General features: G+C 49.3%; 1 protein-coding gene across 1 annotated transcript in view; it reads left to right on the plus strand.

Annotated features, from left to right (window-relative positions):
• Positions 1-20632: 20632 nt before the first annotated feature.
• Adcy1 (adenylate cyclase 1) overlaps positions 20633-24397 on the plus strand; it is a 116395-nt gene continuing 112630 nt past the window's right edge. The window contains exon 1 of the mRNA XM_038310528.1: positions 20633-21268. Coding sequence (XP_038166456.1) covers positions 20633-21268 — 636 coding nt within the window. The remainder of the gene's footprint in view (positions 21269-24397) is intronic.

Below are 24397 nucleotides of genomic sequence, written 5' to 3' on the forward strand. Positions count from 1 at the left end.
CACATGCAGGAAATCTTAGCATCTTTTTCAAAAGTGCATGCATCTTACCTTTCTTGATGTCGGATAACCCGTCTGTATGAATTTGTGTCTTTTGAGAGTTCTAAAGTTTGCTTAGAGAAAGAGTGGTCTGGTTTATCTCATCCCCTTAGTCTTTATATATGCTCTTTGGCTGGATGTGGGAACCAAATTAATACAAGGCTAAATAACAAATTAAAAGTATACAGGTTTTATTAATTTTACACATATGAGGGGACCAAGAAAACTGAAGTCTAAAAGCTGCCCCAAAATATGATGCGCTGATGCTTCTTAGACAAAGAGCAACTGATTTGTGAAGAAATGGCGGCCCCAATGGGTCCCTAGAGTAAGACAGTAAGGGCTAGTTGTGTCACAGAGAGATGTGAGAATGGTGTTCCCCGAAAAGACACACCTGCAAATGGCTAATTAGTTTTTCCCATTGTGGAGGGTTGGAATGACAGTCACACTTCTCTTGGCTTCCCTTCACTTCCCTTAACACCCATTTGCCAATCACACCTGAATCTGACCTAGCAGCCTTTGACTCTTTTGAAGGATTAACCTAGCAGACCACTAGCTTCTGCTAAGCCCAGAGCTGAGAATGCCGCCAGAAGGCACCTGAACCCCAGAGTAGACACTAGACACTGCCACAGGAAAACTGGCCCTCCCCTCACCATGGGAGTGAGGCAGCTGTCCCAATGACAGGCTCCACACCCTGCCTGTGGCGGGCAGTCTCAGTGGCCCAGGCTGACCAGCTCAGCTACCACCAGGACACACATCTTGGGCCTTGGGTTGACTCACCCTAAACCTAACATCTGTTCCATCTGTGACCTGCTGGAGTGTGTGAAGAGACTGGTCCTGTGGACCCTTAGCCACAGGCTCTCCATGACCTGGGACAACAGCAGTATGTCTAAGGGGAGTTTCGGTGGGGGTCCAGTGATGATGGTGTCCCAGAAGTTTTGACCCACACTACTGACTCACTGCAATGAACGTTTGAGGGTGGGCCTGATTGGACAAAACGGTACACTGCGTGACACACCACAGTTCCCAGTGCCACTGGGAAGGAATGAAGAGGTGTTGGAGAGACGAGAAGGATGGAGGAGTGAGGTGGTGTTTTGTTTGCTTTGTTTTGTCTTCCTTTTGGGAGAGGAAACTGCAATGGTGAGGGGCAGATTATAGAGGTGAGGTATTGGAGGAAGTGTATCACTCTGAGAGTGGCCTTTGAGATCTCTTTTGTTCAAGATACGGCCCAGTGTTTCATACCACTTCCTGTTGCCTGTAAGATGGAGGACTCTCAGCGACTTCTCCAGCACCACATCTGCCCACACGCTGACCATGATGTTCCACCATGATGATAATGGACTGAACCTCTGAACTGTAAATGAGCCACCCCAATTCAATGTTTTTCTTTCTAAGAGTTGCCGTGGTGATGGCATCTCTTCACAGCAGCAGGAACCCTACCTAAGGTGGGTATTGCTGCACCAGACTTTTATATGGGGGTTGAGGATGTAAACTCAGGTTGGCATGCTTGCTCAGTAGACATCTTATCAGCTGGACCATCTCCTCAGGTGTATTTTGAGACCATATTTCCTCATCTTATACCTAAGAGCTGCAAGAGGCAAGGAGGATTCCCTTTCATAGGTTCTAGAGAGAGGCAGGGAGGATCCCCTCCTCATGCTCCAGGGAGAACCTGGTCTTGCTGAAACCTTGAATTTGAAGCTCTGGCTTCTAGACTATGTGCTTCTGTTGTAAAATAGCCACCAGTGGTGTCTTAGTTTGCCTTCTATTGCTGAGATAAAGACTGTGAGCAAAAGCAACTAGGGAATGAAGGGGTTTATTTGACTTAATGGTCCCAGTCACAGCCTATCACTGAGGGCATCCAAAGCAGGAGCTCAAACAGGGAGGGAACCTGGAGGCAGGAGCTGAAGCAGAGGCTTGTTACTCTGGCTTATCTTTAGCTTCCTTTCTTGTACCATCCAGGACTTCCTGCCCAGGGAAGGAACTGCCCACTTGGTTGAGTCCTCTCACATTAATCATTAATGAAGAAAATGCCCTATAGACTTGCCTACAGACAATCTAATGGAGTTAATCCCTCAATTAATATGCTTTCTTCTCAAATGACTCTCATTTGTGTTAACAAAAACCAAACCAGAGGTAGGGAAAGAGGGAGGGAGGGAAAGGGGGGGAGGGAGGGAGGGAAGGAGGGAGAGATAACCGCCATTCGTGGCGACCATTGGGCTTCCACTATTGTGGTTCCTAGAGAACTCAGCTACCCCAGCACTCAGCCTGTCGTGCAGGAACTCAGGCCAGTGAATTGGATTAGAGAGGGTGGGTGTGTCCAACAAAGGCTCGCCCAGTGTTTCCAAGCAGAGATGGCCCCTAAGCACAAGAGAGCTACTTCCTCAAGCTTGTCTTCTCATCTGTGAGACAGGAGACACCAGAGTGTAGCCAAAGGTACCAAGGACAGCAGCAGTGGGAATGGTAAGGAGCCCAGCCATTTGAACATGGAAGCTTAGGGTGTGAGAATACTGATAACTGTCCTCTTCGATACATGCTCCTGTGACTTACAAATTCTTTAGACCTATTTATAGTCAGGGGAAAAAAAGGGAACCTAATATGGTAAGGTTTGAAATCTGACACCTGTAAGGTTACTCTGCACCCGAGCGAATAGTGGAGGCTGTAAGAAGGGGCTGTGGTGGATGTGCAGGGTGAGGCATCTATGTTAGAACTGTGAACTGTTTCTTTTTCAGGGCAGGGTGGATTATAAACCCACAGGGAAAAGCAAGCCAGGTAATTTACTCAGCTCACAATCACTAAGTCCCCACTGCTAACCCGCTGGAGGAAGATGCAATTATTAATCGACTGGGACTCAGCCCTCCAGGGTAGTCAGATATTTCTGTAAACCAGGGCCTTCCGTTCCCACCCTAGTGGGTCTGACCATTCACATCTTATTTTGCTAGATGCTCCTTTAAGAAGAGAAAACGGGAATGTTTCAGCAAAGCTCTCCGGGAAACCTTTGTCTCTCGCCCCACCCCCACCCCACCAGCTAGCATCTGGAGCTTTACACAGGTGGGGAGCAAATGCTTAGTTATTGCTCGCTGATCAGCATTCATGGGGAGAAATAGTGAAAATGCTCCCGAAGTCATCGTGGAAGAGAGGATTAAAGCTCCGAGAGACACTGCTGTGCATCTAAGAGGGTATCTCAAATCAACTCACACCCCACTGTCCTTGCTCCAGACTCCCAAGCCCAGCCCACATCTGCTCCTCAGGACTTGGGGTGCTTCAGTTACTTGGTGGTGATGGACATTGGCTCAGCAATTTCCTCCCAGCTGAAACATTCCATTCTTGAGGGGGAAAGGCTGTTAAGGTGAAGGAAGCAAATGAACTAGACTAATAAATTTGCAAGTCTCCAGAAGTTGTTGAAACTCCCAAGGCCCCCAAGGTTGTATGCCGGTCATAGTTGCTGGGGAAGAAGACTCTCCAGTCAGCTGAGTTGCCTTGTTGGAAGTGTTCCGAGTAAACTGTTTTGGGGACTCGTAACCCATGCTGGAGTGGGCCTTTTGGTGACGCCGCTGCCTTTGTGTCCGCCATGCTCCTGTAAGTAGCCTCTCATTTGCAATGCTGCAAGTCACCCAGTAAACCCACTAGTTTACTAAGTGAGTAGCAAAGTTTCTTTGGTCTGTTATGGGTGCTCTAACTGGGGTGAATAGACATGTGTTCATGTCTTCCCAGAAAAAGAATCACAACCCAACTGGCACCGGAACAAGAACTGACAGGGTTAAAGATTGCCTAGCTCCTGCAATGGGTGGATGTCGAGTTATGTAACTGAAGTTGATCTGTGTTAGTGTAGAATGCCCATGTAGGCGAATTCTGATACGCTACTTTTCCCTGTGTAGTATGGCATGATGTTGTGACTCCTTGATGTAGTGATGGCTGCATGCTTTCTAAGACGGGTTGTAGGATCTGTAGCCAACGATGTGCTAAGCATGGAGCATCCTTGGGGAAAATCCTAGGGTGGCCATATTCTTCTATTTGGTATGGTGTGGTGTGCCTTCTTGATGGATGGCACCCATTCCATGAGCACGGGCATGACCCGAACTACTGACAGACTAGAGTATGTACTGCAGTTCTTGACAGTAGAACATTTTGGTTGGCATTGTAAGCGGTCTATGACAGCTTTTTCATGGCTTTGGTTGTTGCTAATAATGCATGAGATGGAGACCCAGCTATCTGTCTCCAAAGAATGTGCTTGTGCATTTACTCCTTGTAAATACAATGGGAGAAGTACATATGGATGCCATAGCCTATGTCAGCCGATGGTTTGGAAAGAAAGGTAAGAAAGCAGGAGAAGGGGATGGAGTTGGCTTGCGATTATTTACAACAGACAGAATATAAGAGAAAGAGTGAAGCTTAGATCTGTATTGGAGCCTTTCCCGTGATCCAGGAACTCAGAACCCACGGGAAGAACCAGACAGCAAGGAGGAAGAGAACTTGGTAGAAGAGTTTAGATAGTCATGGCTGTCCTAGAACTTGCACTGTAGACCAACAGGCTGGCCTTGAACTCACAGAAATCCACCTGCCTCAGCCTCCCTAGTGCTGGGATTAAAGGTGTGCACCATCACACCTGGCTAGACTTAACCTTTTTTTTTTTTTGGTTTTTCGAGACAGGGTTTCTCTGTGGCTTTGGAGCCTGTCCTGGAACTAGCTCTTGTAGACCAGGCTGGCCTCGAACTCACAGAGATCCTCCTGCCTCTGCCTCCCGAGTGCTGGGATTAAAGGCATGCGCCACCACCGCCCGGCTAGACTTAACCTTTGTACTAGTTATTTTTCTGCTTCTGAGATGAAATGCCATGACCCAAAGCAATTTTGTCAGAAAGAGTTTATATTCACTCCTAGATCCAGACCGGTAAGAGTCTATCATGTTGGGGAGGAAGGAAGCAGCGGACAAGACTACCAGAGCAGGAAGCTGAGAGCTCACATCTGGAACCACACCCACAAAGCAGAGAAAGAATGGAAGCAGAGAGAAACTATAAGCACTGAAAACCCACCCTCATCCCCGGTGATGCTCTCCCTCCAGGAAGAATCCACCTCTCAAAGGTTTCACAACCTCCCCAAACAGTGTCACCAACTGGTGAACACATGTCCAAGTAGCTGAGCCTCTCAGGGACACTCTTAACTAAAACATTATACCCTTTGACAGAGAAGAAGGGAAAATCCAGCATTCAGATAGAGGGCCCACCATGCTGGGGAGAGATGCCCTCCATCCCCCCATCTCTGACCCTCGCTGCCTGTGGCAGGTAGGAGAGCTGGCCCTGCCCCCCTCACCAGCTGCAGCACTAGGGAGAGTAGCTCCTGCACCTCACCTGGGCAACACAATAGAGCTGACCCTGATGGTCTAGGTGAGGGAGAGCCCTGAGGCCATGAAAACAGGAGTACCGGCCTGCCCATCACTCTTTGCTGCAAGGGGGTGAACTAGCAATGCAGTGCTGGAGAGCTCACCCTGGTGTGGAGGACAAGGGAGAGCTAGTGGGCTGACCAACCCTACAACCACCCAGACCCAGAACCAGGGTTCTGAGTTGGCACACCCCAACACCCACCCTGTCCTCAATCTGTGAGAGCCATGATGGGGTCAATCCTGCAGACCAAAGGCTGCAAGACCTCTGTGACACAGGACAATGACAGGATATTCAGAAGGAGTCCCAATGAGGGCCCAGTATTGATAGTGTAGCTGATACCAGTGGCCTTGAACCAGTGTTCTTTGTAATGAATGCTTGCAGGTAAAATATATGAATGAAAGGGTTCACTGTATGACTCACTGAGATTCCATGACAAGATTTTTTCCTTTCTTTTTTGCTCTTCAAGTTTACTTATTTATTTATGGAGGGCATGTTGCAAAGGCAGAGGGTTGATACAAAAAGACAGGCAAATGAATGAGATTGGGGTGCATGATGTGAAAGACATAGAGAATAAATAAAAAGAAAGTTTAAAATCAAAACAATGGCTTCACATTAGAAACTATTATAGTCAGGAAGTATTCTGTCTCTAAACTACTTGAGTTGAGAAGAACTTTAAAGCAAGATGTGAAAGATCTTCTCCCAGTCTGGCTCACGAGGCTGTGGAAATGGCAGATGGGGTGGGAACCGGCTGAGTGCTGTGGAAGCCGAGAAACTGACGAATAAAACCCCCATCCCTTCTTGAGGCAAAGGCTGAACAGCCTGAAGCAACACGAGGGGAAGCAGTCCCTTGCGGACTGGCTTATAAAAGCCATTAGGGCCACTTGGTTATTGCTGACCAATGTGCCTGTGACTATCAGGGACCAGAAGACAGCAATCTAAGGAGATTGGCCATAAGAGAGGCAATGTTTGATGCCCAGCTCCCTGGGACAGATAGGACCAATTTCACAGGAGACTTAAAACAGAGGTTGATTCAGCAGGAACCTCAGATCTAGTAGAGGGGTATTCACGGTTTGGCTGAGCCCCAGAGCAGCTCAGCATCTTTATGAGGCAGGAGAGATTCTAGACAATCTGAATGACTGGTATACAAACCAGGGCCATAAAAATGCAAAAGCAATCAAAAGGAGATGAAAACAAAGAAGACACAGATGCTGTTTGGGCTCCAAGATAAATGTGACAAGGACTGGATCTAGTTGGAGCACCCAGGGAAGACCTGGTGAGAAGCCAAATGCTGTACTGGGAGGCTTCGGGAAGACTTTCAAATCTGAGCAGTCGTTCACAGTATTATTATCATACATACGTAATAAACAGATTAGGCTTGACCAGAGATGGGTGTGATATGAAGTATTCTACTGGTAAGGATTATTCTGCCATCCCAGAGCTGTCAGCAGTCCTCCAGCGACAGTCAACCAGCTCAGAGTCTCCAGTGACAGGCACTGAAAGACGTGAGCTAGGCACCGGTCAGTCCCACTGAGACCACCACGGTGTGAGATACACAGTGGTCCTGCGGCAGCATCGCTGCCCCAGCATGAGGAGGCCAGTGTCTGCGGAAAACTAAAAGATGGTGGTCCTCATCTATGCTGATAATGCAAATGCTGAGCTTCTGATGAAAGAATTGCTCGCAGTTACAAGATCTTTCCACAGTGTATTGGACCTTGATAACAGGTTGGTTTTTTAATTTGTTTTTCATTGTTGTGTTTTAACTGTCCAAGACCAAGCTGGCACTTGGACTGGGTTGGCAGTGAGCATTCAGAGATCCTACCCACCATCTGTTAAAAGGTATCGTTATATAATGCTAACTCTTGAGTGTCTTGCAGACATGGAGAAGCATTTGGAAGAACAATGAAGGTAGCAGGTAAGTTGTCTGAATAAAGACACCCATCACGAGCGGGAAAAGTTGACCTGGAGCCATATAGTTGTTGAGGGAAAAAATTCCAGTACCAGGGTATGTTCATTCCTTATGAAGTTATTGGCCAAGAAGGCCCTCAAGCCCCTCAAATCATGAAAGCCATTGCCAGTGCTGTTGGTGGATGTCAAAACTAGACAGCTTGTCCCTACTTTTGAAGGCACTGAATGCATTGATTACAGGCTGGAACTGAACTGAAATTCCAATTCCTGCTGGTGGTTTTACACAGTGCTAGAAGGTATTACATGGGATTTTGGGGGGGGGGGATTGTCACTAACAGTCCTGATCAGTCATGGAACCTGAATGCTGGAGTACCTACATGCCAGGTAAGATGTGCCCGTAGTTGCAATCGTGGCATGGCTGTTATAGACACAACCTGTGCCACAGGTAGATCCTTACATTTGGTACTGTAAGTCAACTCAAAAGCCCATAGACCTCAATATGGAGGCGAATGCTATTGTTTTGTTAAATGGATATGATGCACTTGTCAAAATGCCTTCTGGCCATTCCTGTTTAAGCCTGTAGATCACCATTGCTATTGGCCTCAGTTGGTTATGGAAGGAAACTTCTTTTTTTTTTTTTCTTTTTGCGGTGAGAGGTATACTGCGGAGATTCATAACCGGTCCAGCTCCTGAGACTAAGTGACTTGCCATGGGTCAGACATCCATAGCAACCTCCATTCCCAAGGCTCAGGAAACATTACAGAAGAGGTTTCAGAAAGAACTGGAGAAATGGATGGTTGTTTTATTTAGCTGTTCCTGCCAAACAGGAATATCCCATAATGGAAAGAACTTTTCCAATACTCGGGAAGTATAAAAACCTCCCAAGGCTCTGGAAGTTCTTGAAACTAGCAAGATTCATAAGGCTCCTTCCCCCAGTGATGTAACAGCAACGAATTCTGAGAAGAGGCTTTCCAGCTGTCAGAGCTGCTTGCCCGTGTCCCACATCTGGAAAAATAGACTTCGTTCATGTATCCGTAGAATAAGTCATATGATATGGTGCCAGTGTTCACTTTGTAAATTTTTGCCAAGCTCAGTACCTTTCTGGACACACTCTTCGGGTTTTTTTGTTTGCTTTTTTGTTTGCCCTTGGCCTGTCTTAGCTCCAGCTATGTAGGTGCGATTTCCTGAAGGGGTGCCGTCCACATTTTCACCTGTATAGAAGAGATGACTCTAAAAAATGGAGGGATTGCTTTTCAAGAGGTGCTGAGAGATTTCTCTGCTGGAAAAGGAGCCAGGTTGGAGAGAAGAAGATGGTCTGCCCCACCCAAAGAGAGGCAGAAGGAGGAGAGGAGAAGAGGTTATGTCTTTAGAGGTAAAGCCAGTCTTCCACTCTGATGGCCCAGAGAAGCAGTAACTAGAGTGGTCACCTAGGATGGAATGTGGGCAACCTGGCGGACAAGCTGGTTCTAGGGCACCCAGACTCTTTGGGTGATTATGTTTGTAAAAAAAGTGTTTTTTGTTTTTTGTTTTAACAAACTGAAAGCAGGAGGGATATTCTAGAATAAAAAAAAAATACTGATTGGTTGCAACATGTGAACCTTGTTTAGAACAAATACCCAAAAGGGTGTATGGGGACAATGAAGGGAATGTAAAGTAGTTGGGGCTGTCATGATAGGAAGAAAACAACTATTGGCCAGCTGGCTTGATCTTCTTAAGAAAAAAGAGCAAAACCTAGAGCCTTCATTCTTAGGAAATGGATCAAGTTGTATAGTGTCTATAACTGTCCTTCAATTGAATCAAAGACAATTTCCATAATTTCCATTCCTCTTTATACTTTTTTTTTTTTTTTTGGTTTTTCGAGACAGGGTTTCCCTGTAGTTTCTAGAGCTTGTCCTGGAGCTAGCTCTTGTAGACCAGGCTGGCCTCGAACTCAGAGATCCGCCTGCCTCTGCCTCCCGAGTGCTGGGATTAAAGGCGTGCGCCACCACCGCCCGGCCTCCTCTTTATACTTGAAAGTTTTAATATCAAAGTTAAGAAAATAAGAAAGAAGGAGAAAGAAAAGACCCACCTGGGATTCTAAGCAGAAATCTTCTGGGCTCCCCCAGAGCTCTCCATTTCTCTGCTTTGTGATGCACACACACACACACACACACACACACACGCTTGTCTTGTAGGTCTTGGCCTCACAGCCGCTGCTGTCCTTGGCAATTGTCCCATTGTACTGGCTCCTCCAGTATACTGGTATCTCCGCTGCACCTGGACTGTGTCTTCACTAATATCCTGCCCTGGTATCTCTTCAGGGAGTCTAACTCTGTTATATGGTGCCAACCCTCGACGCCTCTCTATGACTCCTTCAATCCTGGGGTTTCTACTGCATCTGAGGTCGAACCTTCACTAATGATTTCTGCTGTCTTCCATAGTGCCCTACTGCAGCTGCTCTCCATGACCCCTTTATGCTTTCAAGACAAGTACTGGGAAACTCTTACACATTACACGTTCAGCTTCCAGCACACGCTGTATCCTTGGCCCCTCCACCACAGCTTCTCTGTGCTGACCCTGAGGAAATACTTCCCAGAGGCTGTTGCCTCGCTGATGCTGATCTCTTTTAGCCGCAGCTTACTTTTCAGCCCTAGTTGACCGGTATTGGCTGTCTCAGAAAAGCAAATGTTTCACTTCAGTGGTATGTAATTCAAAGTATCACACACAGGGCCCTGATAGAATTTTTGAGAGACTCTTAAACCTACCTCTATAAGCCAGACCCTCATCATTCCTCTGATCCTTTTCTTTTAAGGCTTCTTCCAAGCAAAGTTCCAGTCACATCCATAATCTTCCTCCAGACAACATGGTCAGGTCTGCAACAGCAAAACCTCCAGCAACAAATTCTGTCTTAGGTTTCTGTTGCCGTGACGAAGTGCCACAACTAATCGCAGCTTGGTGGGGACTGAAGAGAAAGGGTTATGTAAACTTATACTTCCAGGTAAGAGTCCATCACTGAGGGAAGACAGGGCAGGGACTGAAGTGGAGGCCATGGAGAAACACAACTTACTGGCTTACTCATTCTGGCTTGTTCAACCTGCTTTCTTATACCATCCAGAACCAGGAATGGGACTGCCACCCTTCATGACCCCCACCCTCACCCCTCCCAATGAGTTGGGCTTTCTCACATCAATCATTAATCACAAAATGCCCCGCACACTTGCCTATAATCAAATCTGATGGAAGATTTTCTCAGCTGGGAGTCCCTCTTCCCAAGTGACTTCAGCTTTTGTCAAGTTGAAGAAAAACTAGTGCAAGGAACAAGGTTGAAGGGAAGGGAAAGGCAGAGGGTCTGTCTGGGCAATGGAGGACTGCCCTTGAGGGTAGAGGCTGTTGGGTTGCTTCTCAGTTGCTGAGTACAGGCCCTAGTTTACTGTAGTGGCATTTTGGTCTTCCCCAACCAACATGTTTTCATGGATTGGAGTTCCTATCTCTTCCTTACCAGAGGGAGGACATTGAGCTTCCCCCCTGCATAGTGCTACTCCCATGGAAGGCATGTGACCAGAGCAGGGCCAGGGAGACCCTTGCAGATTGGAGCCACATGCAGGAAGAGATTTTCTCCTTCTCAATACTGGGAACTTCCAGGTTGTTTCCTGCCTGGTGGACAGAACAGGGTGGAATGATATAGATAAGTAATCTCTGCCCGCATTCCATAGCAAACAGTCCCTAAAAATCTCAGTCTCCAAAGTGAAGAATTTGTGTACGTCGGTGAGCTGGCTGATTGCTATTGTGAGTGCCCAGCTTCAGGATGGGGGAATAAATTTTGAGATGGCTAGGGTTGAAATTTTCAGCCTTACCTGTGGACATTTGGAGTGGAAGAATGAGACAATGTTTTAATTGGTCACCAATAATCAACGATTTGAATACCTCAGAGGGTGGAACTTAGGCTTCTATATTAGTAAACAACAACACATTCAGCTGCTGGGTTGGTAGTGCACCCTAAAACTTCAAAAGGCTGGAAGTATCTGTGCTTTGGGGCCTTACTAAACCTCTGTGTATCTCTTTCTGTGGTTGTTCTATTGTGTCCTTTAATGTCCTTTGTAATGAACTACTAACCCACCAAGGCAACTTTCTGGAGGTTTCTGAGGTGTTCTTAACAATGGTAGAAACTTAGACCAGGGTTACAAGAACGTTTGATTTGCCGCTATGTCTAGCAGAAGTTGTGGGTGACCTGGGGACTTCCTGCAGCTGGCATCTGAAGCAGAAACAGTCTTTGGTAGCAGTGTCAGGACTAAGTGACACTGTCGGACACCCAGCTGCTGTCAGTTTCGGCTAGTGTGGGAAATCCCTCCCCTTTGGGTGACTGAAAGTTTCCTCTGTGGAGTGTGAACTGGAAAGACAGTTGGTTTGGTCTTCTGCTTAGTCTCCACAAAAAGGAACCAAGATTGGGGTAAGGTCTAAAAAGATGGTAGCAAGCTACAGAAGCAGAGCACAGGAACAGGTCAAGACTCCCTGGGAGCCACGAAGGGGCCTTGCAGCAAGCTGTGTTTGTAGGACAGGAACTACAGCTAGAGGAGCCCCAGGGCTAGAGCGCTGTCCTTGAGGAGCCTTGGGTTTTCTCTGGTGAGCAACTGGAGATGCCACCTTCAGTGAGGATGTGCCTGCTCTGGCTCATCACTTCAGAGTGGGCTCAAAGACGACAGGTTTTACTTTTTAAATTTTTAAATTTGATTTACTGTTTTAGCTCTTCCCTCGGGACGTGGCACTGTGAAAGCACACTGGACAGGATGTTTTGAGGCTCTAGAAAGCTGCCGGGTTTTTCAGAGCCAGAAAACGACAGGATTCCCTTCCCATTGCAGAGAAGACACTGTGCTGGGCCTGAGCAGGTGCACGTGGGGGCTGCAGGAAGAGAACAGAGGGAGGAGGCTCTAGGAGTCCTGGCAGCAGTCTCCGAGGATCCGAATTCAAACAGTGACAGGTCTGGTGTGGAGATGTACAGGAGGGAGCTATTTTGGGGACAGGATCCCTAGGACTTGGTGACAGATTGGCTGTGGGGAGGAGAGGGAGGTGAGGAGCGTGCTGCTGGGTTTCTGGCTGGGGTTAGGTGGTGCGTGGAGATAGGGAGATTCCAGGAGGGTGGGGTCTGGCACATATCCACCATATGCTGACAGTATTAGCATGTATGTGTGTCAAGTGTGATCAGAGCCCCTGCTCCACTCCTGGCTCTCGAGCATGGCCAGTTAACAGCGAGCACTCCAGTGGTGGCTAGCAGGGATGGCTCTGGGCTCAGGTCCAGAGCTGCAGGGTGGCTCTGACAGAGCCTCTGGCCTTGTCTGTGACTCCGAGTCTCGAGAGATCATCTCAGGACCTTCCAGACAAAGGTTGTATTTAGGCAGCCCACTGAGACCCCTGCTCTTAAAGGAGAAACACAATTTATTTTTAAATCTTTCTGGAGTTTTGGGTTTCCTTTCAGTCCCAAATGGCCTTTTAAGCTTCTGGCTCCTATATTTAACCTATTTAATGAGATTTCTTTTCCAGTAATTCCTGAAACTGGTAATCTCTAATTGGGTCAAATTCTCTACCCACAAGCCAGCTATGCTATTTTTAGCACAAATCCTCAGGCTGAAGCTCCTTGGGCCTTTCAAGCGCAGCTGTCAGCGCCGACTCTCACCACACTCCGCTCTCTGGAGCCAGACCTGATTTTCCATATTTTCCCTATTCACTTCAGGACCAGCCTGCCCACCCAGCCCTCTACCCTCCTCCCCATCTGCAGCTCCAGGGTGGTTTACACAAATCCATTTAGCGCTCATCAGCTTAGGTCTCCAGGGTCACTATAAATAAATCGGGTCCCTCCTGGTGGCTTTGGGGAAGTACCTAGGCTCTAGTGAAGAGGAATCACCTGGGTGCAGGCGGGCAGGGGCATGTACTGACCCTAACAGTCACTAGGGGGATTTAGAGAATCCCTTCCTGCTGTCCTCATTCAGCCAGGGGACGTGGCTGGTCTTAGGATGTTCCTGTCCTGCCCTCCACTCTCCTAGATGCCTCCTGGCGGGAGAGGCCCTTCTTTCTTTCGTCTTTGGATCCATGAGGGTCTAGTAACCTCAGAGGTTTCCTGTCTCCTGCCCTCCTGCCCCAGGTCAAGTGCAGGACTGTGATCTCCCGGAAGCAGAGTGGGGCTCTTTACTTTTGTAACCCCAGAAAGCACACAGGATGCCCCAGGGAAATACGAGGACATTTCTTACAGGGGCTTCTGCTGAGAAGATCTTGACCCTCCCATTGCTTGAAGAATACACATCTCATTTCATCTGGGGGAGGGGACAAGGAAGTCACTGCCCACAGGTAGAGCCAGTGTGCTGTGGATGCCCAGCTTCTGGAGTCTTCCTGCCCTTTGCAATCCCATGGCAATTTGTGACTAGAAAAATACCAGTTCCCTTTCTTTCAAAGCAAGGGTGTTGACAGAGGAGGGCAGAGTGGGACCTCCTGGGGTTTGATGCTTCCTGCCCAGGCTCTTTGTCTAAAGTCTCCATCTTTACAAGGCAAAATGTACCTTTCCCACAATGAGATTCTATTTTAGAAGGGTCTGCTTTTCTTCTTGTACTTGTGGAACACCTAAAAGAAAGAAACCTGGCCCAGCATCAAATGTGCCTTCCAAGTTTTGAGTCCTGAGTTCTAGTTTGCCCACTTGTAGAACATATGGCCTGCTACTGATTCCCACAAATAAACACATTCTTTCCCTCACCAGTCACCTGGGCCAGCCTCTCTGGGAGGGTGATTTCATGTGTCATCTTGGCTGGACCACAGTGCCTAGAAAGGGAACCTGATATTATTTTGAATCTACATCTACAAGGGTGATTTGGGGGTGGAATTTACATTCACACCAGCGGCTTCTGAGTCAAACAGATCATTCTCTGTAATGTGACTAGTCCTCATTCAATTTGTTAAGCCTCTTCAATCAGCTAAGCCTGGATAGAAAAGGCAAAAAAGACTGGCCTCCGTCCAGGAATAAAGGCCTCTTTAGCCATCAGACTTGTACTACAGTATAAGCTCTTCTCTGGGTCTCTAGCTGCACATCAGTTCTGCAGATTCTGAACTTAACAGCCTCCATTGTTTCGTGAGCGAAATATGCCTTTCTTCATGAGTGTACTACCGTCCTCTCTCCCTCTCCTCCTCCTCCCCTCTTTCTAGGCAATACACATATCCTGTTGCTTCTGTTTCTCTGCAAAGTCCTGACTCATACTCCTCCTTCCAGTGAACTTCAGATACGGCTGCATACTGGCTTTCTTAAGAGGGTAGGCAGGTTTGGAAAGAAGCAGGGCAGGTGCAGATTGGATACAAATGATCGGGGCTGCATTTATCAGGGAAGGAGCCTGGAGACAGCTGCTTCTGGTCTCCAAGTTCTACAGTTTAGTTTTAGTAGTACTGCCGGCCTACTAAAAACATACCCCATGAGGACATGTTGAAAAAACTAGTCACTTTTTGTGAAGTTGGCAGTCACCCTCAAAGTAGTCTGGATCAAAGACAGAAGGTCATGACCCCTGAGGGTAAGCTGCCGGGAGCACATCAGGACAGACCTGGACAACAGTAGCCAGCAAAACCTCTGGGAGAGTAATACCCATCACCCCTAGGATATGCCAAAGAGCTCCAGAGAGATTAGCAAAGATGGAGCATGTACTATCCACCATGCCTACCACGAATACACTTCGATGACTCTAACTGCCTTTGAATTTGGCTGAAGTAGATTGTAATAAAAATGCAGGGTTTGGATGCACTGCTAGCTTTGGGCCTTATGGGGTGTGTGATGTACATTCATAAAGATGGCTCTTCCTTAGGAAAATCTGAGTTAGTGTGTGTAGGTATCTGGAGTGACTCACTGTCTCTATCTGAGAGCATGGGCAGGATGGGACAGACAGGCCACAATACTGTGTACGGATAACAAGGGAGGCTGAAGTTTGCACTGCATGGCTGAGAAGCTAGGAAATCAGCTGGTCTGAAAAGGAGATGGAAGAGTCACGGGGCAGCATGGGGGAGATTTCACAGTGGGGTCTGGGGAGTCATGACAAGTGAAGTCTAGGGCATTGCAGAAGAGATGGAGACTCTTTTGTCCCCTTCAGTTTTCTCTTGGGCTCCTGGATTGTATTTAAGAACGATGCATGTCTGTTTGAGGTTTTCACGGACATAGGGACAATCACTAAACTGAAATCTAAGGAAATGCTCCAGATATGGTGATTTCAAACTTTTAAGCAGAGAACAATAAGTCTTGGAGGAATAGCAGGAACAGTGGATCCTAGGCTAGTGTGGAGCTCTGTCCTCTGAGCAGAATGACCCTCTGATGACCTGCAAGAGACCCTTCTACATTGCCCTACTACCTGCACGAGGTTCTGTCCTAGCTGGAGTTATCCAGTGCTTGGGTATGTAGGGGTTGAGAGATTAGCTAAAGTGGGGAATCCATCCATTGCAGCCATGGGAAAATCATCATCCATGCTGGGGGAGACTTTGCAGTGGCACAGTGTGGGGTCACCCATGCTCCTGTAAGCAAGCCCAATAAATTCACTGGCTTACCAACCGGAGTGTGTGGGGGACTGTTGTTTCTTTGGTCTGAAATTGGTGCCCTATCACAGTGAATAGGCGCTTCTTCATGTCTCCTGGAAGGGTCATGAAATAGATATCAAGTTCTAGGATACACTAAAGACAACACATAAGCCTGAATGTCCAACAGCCGCTTTTCCCTCTTTCCGTGCTACGGGGAACCCCACAAGACACGGATGCTTGAAGTGGCCGAATCAATGAGCCCAGATCTTGTCTGCTGAGCTCCGTGACGTCTGCTGCTTGTTACCCACGCCTCCTTGTGCAGCTGCATCCCTGCCTGGTAGTGCTGGAACACTTTTATTTTCAGTTCCAGCTATCTGTCCCCAGGCCCAGGAGCAAAGAAAGAAGAGCCCACACCTCCCACCTGCTCGTGTGGTCACGTCCAAGCCTGGCAGGTGGCAGCGGGAGCCCCATCTGTAGCATTTCTAGGCTCTGGAGTTCTGGAACAGACACAGCTGTGACCAGCCCAGACCTTCAGTCACAAGAGCCAGACCTTTTCTGTTTTGGATTATGACAGCCTGAGGCTTTTTGTCCTTTTGAAAGGAAGAGTCCTGAACAGATGCATGAGACCATTTCTGATGGTCGTCCAGTGAAGCAGAAATCCCTTTCCTCTGCCCGGATGCTCCACGGAAAAGACTGAAAATGGCGGAGACACTATGCAGTGTCTGAAGCTGGGAGTAACGCGATGGCAGCAGCAAACCAGGACCTGTCCTAGTTCGTTTTCTGCTGCTATGCCAGAGTGACCAAGGATGGGGACTTTATAAAGAAAAAGGGGTAATTTGACTCACAGTTCTGAAAGCTGAGAATCCAAGAGCACAATGTCAGACTCTGCTCGGCTTCTGGAGGCCTCATGCAGAATTACACATGGGCATAAAGTGGAAGAGGGGATGGGCCAGGGGTGCACGGGCACTTGGAAAGGGGGCAGAACTGCTAACTGTCCCTGCAGTCCACTTATGAGGGCTTCATCCCCTTGATCCATACATCTCCCACTAGAACCCACCTCTGAATGCTGCCACATGGACTAATTAAGCCCCAACATGAATTTTGGTGAAGACAAACTGTATTGGACCCACAACAAGGATCAGCTTGCTCTAGCACATCAAAAGCTTGGATTGCTCAACTATTATGAGACCTTCATATGTGCATTTGATCACTTAAAAATGAGCACAGAAATATTAACTCTACTGAGCATCCTATAGTCACAGGGCTGGCAACCCCTATCCTTGTGTTGGCAGTGGCCCAAAGGCTATTAAAGTAGACACTAAACTCCCTACAGGTTCACGGGGAAATGTGGTCTCCAAATATGGAACGGGAATAGACTATGGTATACAGTCTTCTAAATGCTGATTCTTGACTGCAATCCATGGAAATCAGTAAGCTAAAGCAGGACCATGTGAGTTCTCTGGCTACCATGGCCACTGTCTAGACGGCTGAATCAAGAGTTTGAGTGATCCAGTTGTGTGTATATAGAGCACTGAATTGGTAAAGCAAAATCATCTTTATTTTCTGCATAGGAAGGGTAGTCGGTGTGACTGTGGCTCCTTCTTCCCACATTTTGCTAGGGAAATTAAAGCCACAATTCACAGTCAGAACACAGACAGGATGAATAGCTTGCTTAAAGTCACACATCTGGCACGGGCATCCCTGAGATGTTAACTCAGGCATTCACATTCTTTTAGCTGTGATGTCTCACGACCTGCTAGGGTAGACATGAACTGGGACTGGGCCAGATGGGCTGAGGCTTCAGACCAGACCCACTCTGCATCACCTGAATGATCCTATCCTATGCTGTTTGGAGGCATCGATACAAAAAACACATGGGAAGGCTCTGTAAGAGCAACCAGCCGATGACGGCCAGTGATACTCTTCCATATGCATGGAAGAGGAGACTGTGCCTGAAATCCACCCACTGGACAAACGTGCTCAAAATGCACCACGAGCTTTTAAATTAAATTTAGTTATTTATTAGGGAGAGACTGGGGTGGATGATGGAGAGGAGAGATGCTGTAGGGACTGGGAAGTGACCGAGATTCTGGCTTCTCGGACATATATACATACACACATATACATACGTACATACATATATAATATATACCCATATACATATATACACATACACACATATACGTATATACATATATACACACATATATACTATATACCCATATACATATATACTATATACCCACATACATATATACACATATACACACATACACACATATACACATATACATATATACATATCTATGGCCCCCCTAGTTGTTGACATCTTTTGGAGTGGCAGATACTCCACAGGAGATTAGAGTTTCTATTTGTGAACCTGCTAGGGAAGATTTGCTCTAGGCCTTTCTCTGGACTTTCTGGTAGATCCTTGGCTTCTGACAGTGTCATTCATGGTACTTTGCGTGTGAAACTCCCCAGACTTCCTCCTTTGATAAGGACAGCAGTCATATGGGAGGAACACACCACCCCTGCTCCCACCGTATTATAGATAACTTCCCTGTTTGTCTGTGGCTGTAGACTGTCAATTGAAGCCCTTCTTCCAGCCTGGCACATGATGTGAGAGCGTTAGCACAGCAGTGTACAAGCCCATACTGACAATAGCAATTGTGGGCTCTTGTGCCATCTAAGGATTTTCAACACGGATTGAAGGAACCCCATGCTCCCTCTAGACTGAGACTGAGCCAGCAACTGAGCATCTCTGGAGTCTGGTTCTTCACCAACAAAACAAAGGTGACAAAGGCTATTTTCCAAGATGCTAAGTAAGGTATGTCAGACAGACATAAGAAGAAGGGTAGCTGGGGCAGTGAGCAAAAGGGTCATGCTATGACCCACCTTCTTTCCAAACCCGAATGTAGGTTCCTCCAGGTTCTATTGAAAGCAGTTGTTGCTGACTCAAAAAAAAAATGAGTGAAGAAGGAATTGCAAGTCGACACAGAAGCAAGCAGGTGCAGCTTACTTATGAACTTTGCATTTAAATGACTTCACCATATGTCTTTCATTTTTTTATGTAGTAGGAACACTTCTGGATATTGCTCAGGTTTGCTTTAATAAAACCACTAGGATATGAAACCATACAACACTAAGTGACAAGAGATTCTACCTGATGCAGATACTCGAGAAACCTTGCAGACTTATTAGTAAAGACAACCAGGAATCAGGTGGTCACAGTGATGCTTTTGAATGCAGTGACCTAAGGATAGAGCCGGACTGTCTTTTCGGCATCAGCTGATGCTCTCCGTGGGTTTCAGCCAAAAGAACACAGAAAGAAAAATGACCAGAGAATGAGGCTGCAGAGCACTAGGTGTGAACCTTCATGGAAGGGGTGGGACTGGGATGAAAACAGCCTGGGTGCAGGCTGGTGCCAGGCAGGCTCTGCACTGGGGGTGTCTTCCTCGGGAGTCTGCTCTAAGCAGAGGGATTAGTAGGCAATCAAGTGATTCCAGAAGACCTTGGTTGTCAACTATTGGAAAGGTTGAGTGGAACATGTAAAAATGACGGTTTCATGTGGCTCAAACCAATACTAATTCCAAATGAAAACCGGAACACCTCAAATTCTAATCCTTGCACCCATAGAATAGGAGGGCAGTCGCTCTTACCCCGAGAATTCCCGGGGTCCTCTAAAATGGAGTAGAGTTTGAGCAGGATAGATTGAAACTGAGCATTTGGAAATAGGGCCTCCTGTAGGAGGATCAATGTCTGGGTTGCAAAATTTCGTGAGAGACATAGATCCTGTGCACCCATAAGATCCAGAGGTGGCAAGGGCTCCTCTCATCTTTTCTAATGTCTGGGTCCTCTGGGACCCTCTCTAAAGGGGAAGAGAGGCAGCGACCTCAGGGGTCCATCCTGAGCACCAGATGAAATTCTGTAAGGTCCCTTCCGTTAGTGAGTGGATGTCACGAGGGTGCAAACTAGGCATCAGCGGTGGATCTGTCCCTGCCACTTGTTCCGCAGAAAGAAAACGTCTTGCCATCATTTGCATGGCTAGCTCCTATTTAGGGAGTCAGCGGAGCTGTTTTATCTCTCCTTCCTGCCCTCACCCATCCCTAAACCTATACCTCACAGCTTCCCTGGACATTGCAGCGCTCTATTCTTGTTTAGGTCAACAGACAGAGCTACCACCACCCACCCAGGCGGTGGGCAAACCAGACACTTAGAGCTCCCTGCATGTGTGACCAGGGATCCACGGGGCTTCTCGGTGGGCATTGACTGAGTCTAAAGCGGAGTAAGAGCTCCTCTCCGGTGACCTGGTTCTGTATGGGGAGGGGACATACACCTGGCAGGGCTGTTCCTCTCTACTGGGAATTTCGGCTTTTTTTTTAAACGCCTCAAGAGACTCCTGGGGGTGGGGATGGGTGGGCTCCGCTGTGCATAGGTGGGGAAATCGAGGCTCGGAAAGGCAAGAGTGGTACCCAAGGTCACGTGGCCCCTCGGGCGAGTGAGACGTGGGGCGCAGAGTTGGGCGCGGACTCTGCCCGCCCAGGACCTGGGCTCGTAGGGCTCGCTTGTCGCAGCGCGGTCGCCGCGGAGGACCACTGCCGGGGCGCGGGCGGGCGCCAGTGCGCAGGCGCGGCGGGCGGGAGGGGACGCGCTCGGGGCGCGCGCGCTGGGCAGCCGGCGCCCCAACTCCGCCCGCCCCGCGCCCCGGCGCCTCGCCGCCCGCCGCCCGCCCGCCCCGGCGCCGCCGCCCGCGCCCCGGCGCCCCGGGCCGGCGAGGGGCGCGCCCGTGGCCGCGGCCGCTGCATGGCGCTGAGATGGCGGGGGCGCCGCGCGGCCAAGGCGGCGGCGGAGGCGCGGGCGAGCCCGGGGGCGCAGAGCGGGCGGCCGGGCCGGGCGGCCGGCGCGGGCTCCGGGCGTGTGGCGAGGAGTTCGCGTGCCCCGAGCTGGAGGCGCTGTTCCGCGGCTACACGCTGCGGCTGGAGCAGGCGGCCACGCTGAAGGCGCTGGCAGTGCTTAGCCTGCTGGCGGGCTCCCTGGCGCTTGCTGAACTGCTGGGCGCGCCGGGTCCCGCGCCTGGCCTCGCCAAGGGGTCTCACCCCGTGCACTGCATCCTCTTTCTGGCGCTGTTCGTGGTCACCAATGTCCGATCCCTGCAGGTGTCCCAGCTGCAGCAGGTCGGTCAGCTGGCGCTGTTCTTCAGCCTCACCTTCGCGCTACTCTGCTGCCCCTTCGCGCTGGGTGGCCCGGCGAGGGGTTCTGCGGGAGGCGCAGTGGGAGCCGCGGTTGCTGAGCAGGGAGTTTGGCAAATCCTTTTGATCACCTTCGTGTCCTATGCCTTGCTGCCCGTGCGCAGCCTACTGGTCATCGGCTTCGGGCTTGTGGTGGCTGCCTCTCACTTACTGGTCACAGCCGCCTTGGTCCCTGCCAAGCGCCCACGTCTCTGGAGGACGGTAAGTGCCATCACGCGCCCTCCATTGGGTTGGAGACACACCTGCCAGCGGGACTGGTGGTGCCAGGAGTTTAACATTCTTCTTTCTATGGGGAGGGTGGGGAAACTGAGGTTCTGAAGAGAGATACAAGTGTTCAAGGTCACTCAGCAAGCTGGGAATGCAGTCAGTGTTAGCACTTGGGATTTCTTCCGAGATAAGAGTCCACAGTGTCTTTAGGGTGGAGACGCGAGACCGTGTGTGTGTGTGTGTGTGTGTGTGTGTGTGTGTGTGTGTGTGTGTGTTAGTAACGCCCAAGGTCAGGCAGTATTTGTGTGACCAAGCGGGAGCCTAAGCCTGACCCACTGCTTTGGGTTGCACCCATCTCCGTTGAGGGATGAAAAGTGGGAGGATGCGCGGTCTCGAGGCTAGGCTTCTAGTCTGGCGGAGCGCTCAGTCCCTGGGCTCCTCTCCAGTTCACCTAGAGCAGCGTCGTCTGGGGCTTGCTTCTCAAATCAGCAGACCCGAGAGAGCAGTCAGTGGGAGGGAATGGACTTTGAACCCCTCCTATATCTCTAACCATCTTAACTCCTGCCCCAAAGGAGAGGAGTTTTCCAAGGTCACTCACAATCTGATCTTCACCATCGCTGCTCCTAGAAGCCTTGACCATTGTTCCACAAAGCCTAGAACTTTGTCTCTTTCAACTTGGGCGGGTGAGGTGGCTACTGGGACAAGGGCATAGGATTCCTCTTGAGGCTCCTCCTGGACTCCGGAGGTCCCTGTTCTCCCAGACCACCATTCCCAGACACGTGGGGGTGGGGATGGTGGACCAGGAGACAGTTCCCAGGAGTTTGGTACCTTCCTCTGCACTGGTCCTGCCCAGGATTGGCAGTTGAGGGAGGGTTGTGTTTTTAGATCTAGCTACAGAACAGCAGGAGAGAGATGAGAGGCAGATAGGTGGGGGAGCCCATATAAGGAAAGAAGGTAGCCTTAGGAGCACATGGGAAGTTGTGGGGGGCTGGGCTGCGCCATGGATCCAAATTGGGGGAGGATGGCTGGTGTGTGTGTGTGTGTGTGTGTGTGAGAGAGAGAGAGAGAGAGAGAGAGAGGGGGGGGGTTGTCAGGTGTACCTGGCGACTATAGGATGCACACCCCATCCTGATGTCAGGGAGCAGTACATGGTCCCAGAGGCCGTGATGACAGGTCTCATGCTCAGCATGTATTGTAGGGCTAGTGAGAGACATGGGCTCAGGTCCATGGTGGGTTCTCTAGGTGCCTTAAAAGGCTGTGTTGTTACCTTTTTAAACTGGTAATTTTTCTCCCTACACAGCCCCTAGGCATTCCTTTTAGAGCAAAGATGTAAAAGGCGAAAGGGAGGAGTCTACGAAGGTGCCACTGCCCCTCCCTCTGGGAGAGAGGAGCCCTTGTTACTCCAGTGCAGGAAGGAAGCTCACATGAAAACAAGGATTCTTAGGTAGCTGGTACCCAGGTTTCCCAGTGACTGACCTCCAATTTGATGTAAATCTCCCACCCCTCACTGAACTCAGCCATGCCCCTGCCCACAGGGGAAGATTCTGCTTCCACAGAGGCAGTGTGAATGTAAAATGTCCATAAGGAAAGCATGTGTTGAAAATCTTCTTCCATTTCGAAAGCATTTTATCCTCTATGATATTTGTATTCAAGTCTCATATTGACACCTAAATGGGGATCAAGGTAGGGAAACCTGTAGTGAAGGGAAGCCGGTAGTCCACAAAGGTTTCAAACATCTTCCCCTTATAGAATTCCAAGCACCCTACAGTCTGTCAGTGAACTCTGCCCCTCAGCGTTTGAGATGCCCGAAGAAGGTGGCACTTGCTTTAGGAAGTGGTGGTGTACTTCGCCGCCTTTCTGCCACCTCCCTTCAGCCCTTGTTACTTCTGCTGTGCAGCCTTCTGCTGATGGCGCTGCCTCCTCGCCTCCTAATTCTAGGCAGGCGGTAACGGGGAAGAAGGCTCGGAGTAGCTATGCAGAAGAATCTGAGAGAATGAGTCACGGTGGAAACCGTGCAGGTTGGCCCTTGCTGCACACACAGGGGATGCTGCTTTGGGGTGTTAGTTCCACACGGGAGTCCTTTGGAGCTGAGTCCTAGGAAACCTGCAGAGTCAGGTGCACCCCAACTTCAGACCTTCCGGCCAAGGGTAGAGACTCCGAGCAAACCTGCATTTTGCACAGAGGTTTGGGCTCCAGATCCTGTGCTGGGAAGAAGGTCCCTTTCAGAACCACTGCCCATCTTCAGAAAGGTTTTGAGAGCCATGGGGATGTAAGGCAGAAGAGCAGAAGGCCCCTGCCTTGGAGTGCTACTGAGGGGAGGAGGTTCTTGGGAAAAGTGGGCCTGGGCCGATCTAGCCAGTGGCTCAAGGCCTCCATCCACGGTGGTCTCCTGCCATCCCTTTCTGAGCCTGGGGTAAACGACACAGACAGGCTTGTGCCCACTGGCTCTAAGCTTTACCTAGTGTTTTTCATAGACCCCATGCACTTGCTTTTTGCCCCATATGAGTCTGTATTACTGTTATTATCTTTTTTCTCTTTGAAGTAACCCAGGTCTAATGAACTTGCGTACACTGTGTGTTTTCAACTAGGCTGCCTATCAGGGTAGAGGAAATGGACTTCAGTTTCTGTCGGTTGCCTGTGATGGAGATCAGGGTTGTTAAGGAATATGTCTGCTCTTGTTTCTGTCTATCGCCCAAGCAGTGGGCAGTGCCCTCTGGGGTTCCGATGGCTTCCCGTGTACTCTCTTTCCTTTAACATCCTTGCCGTCTCTGGGGTAAGGGCTGAGCTCCTTGGGTGCACGGGACTGTGTGCACAGAGCAGGGTGGCCCAGGTGCTGACTTATGTGGGTGCAGGTGGGCTCATGAGTGAGGGGTTTCCAGCACTTCAGGGGTGCTTGCAAAATCCCGTGAGCTGGGGTGTGGGAGGATCTCTGTGCCTCGGTTCTCCCACTGTCAATGGGACCAGTGTCATAAGGACAGCTGCGTTTTCTGGGTACCATGTGTAGACGGTGTCTGGCAGGCATTCCCTGTCCTGTCAACCTTCTGAAATCGGTGATGTGGATGCTGCCACATTAGACAGATGAGTGAAGTCAGTGATGTACTAGTTTCTCTCTGGCTGTGCGAG

This window comes from Arvicola amphibius, chromosome 1 (assembly GCF_903992535.2).
Source record: "Arvicola amphibius chromosome 1, mArvAmp1.2, whole genome shotgun sequence".
Classification (NCBI taxonomy): domain Eukaryota; kingdom Metazoa; phylum Chordata; class Mammalia; order Rodentia; family Cricetidae; genus Arvicola; species Arvicola amphibius.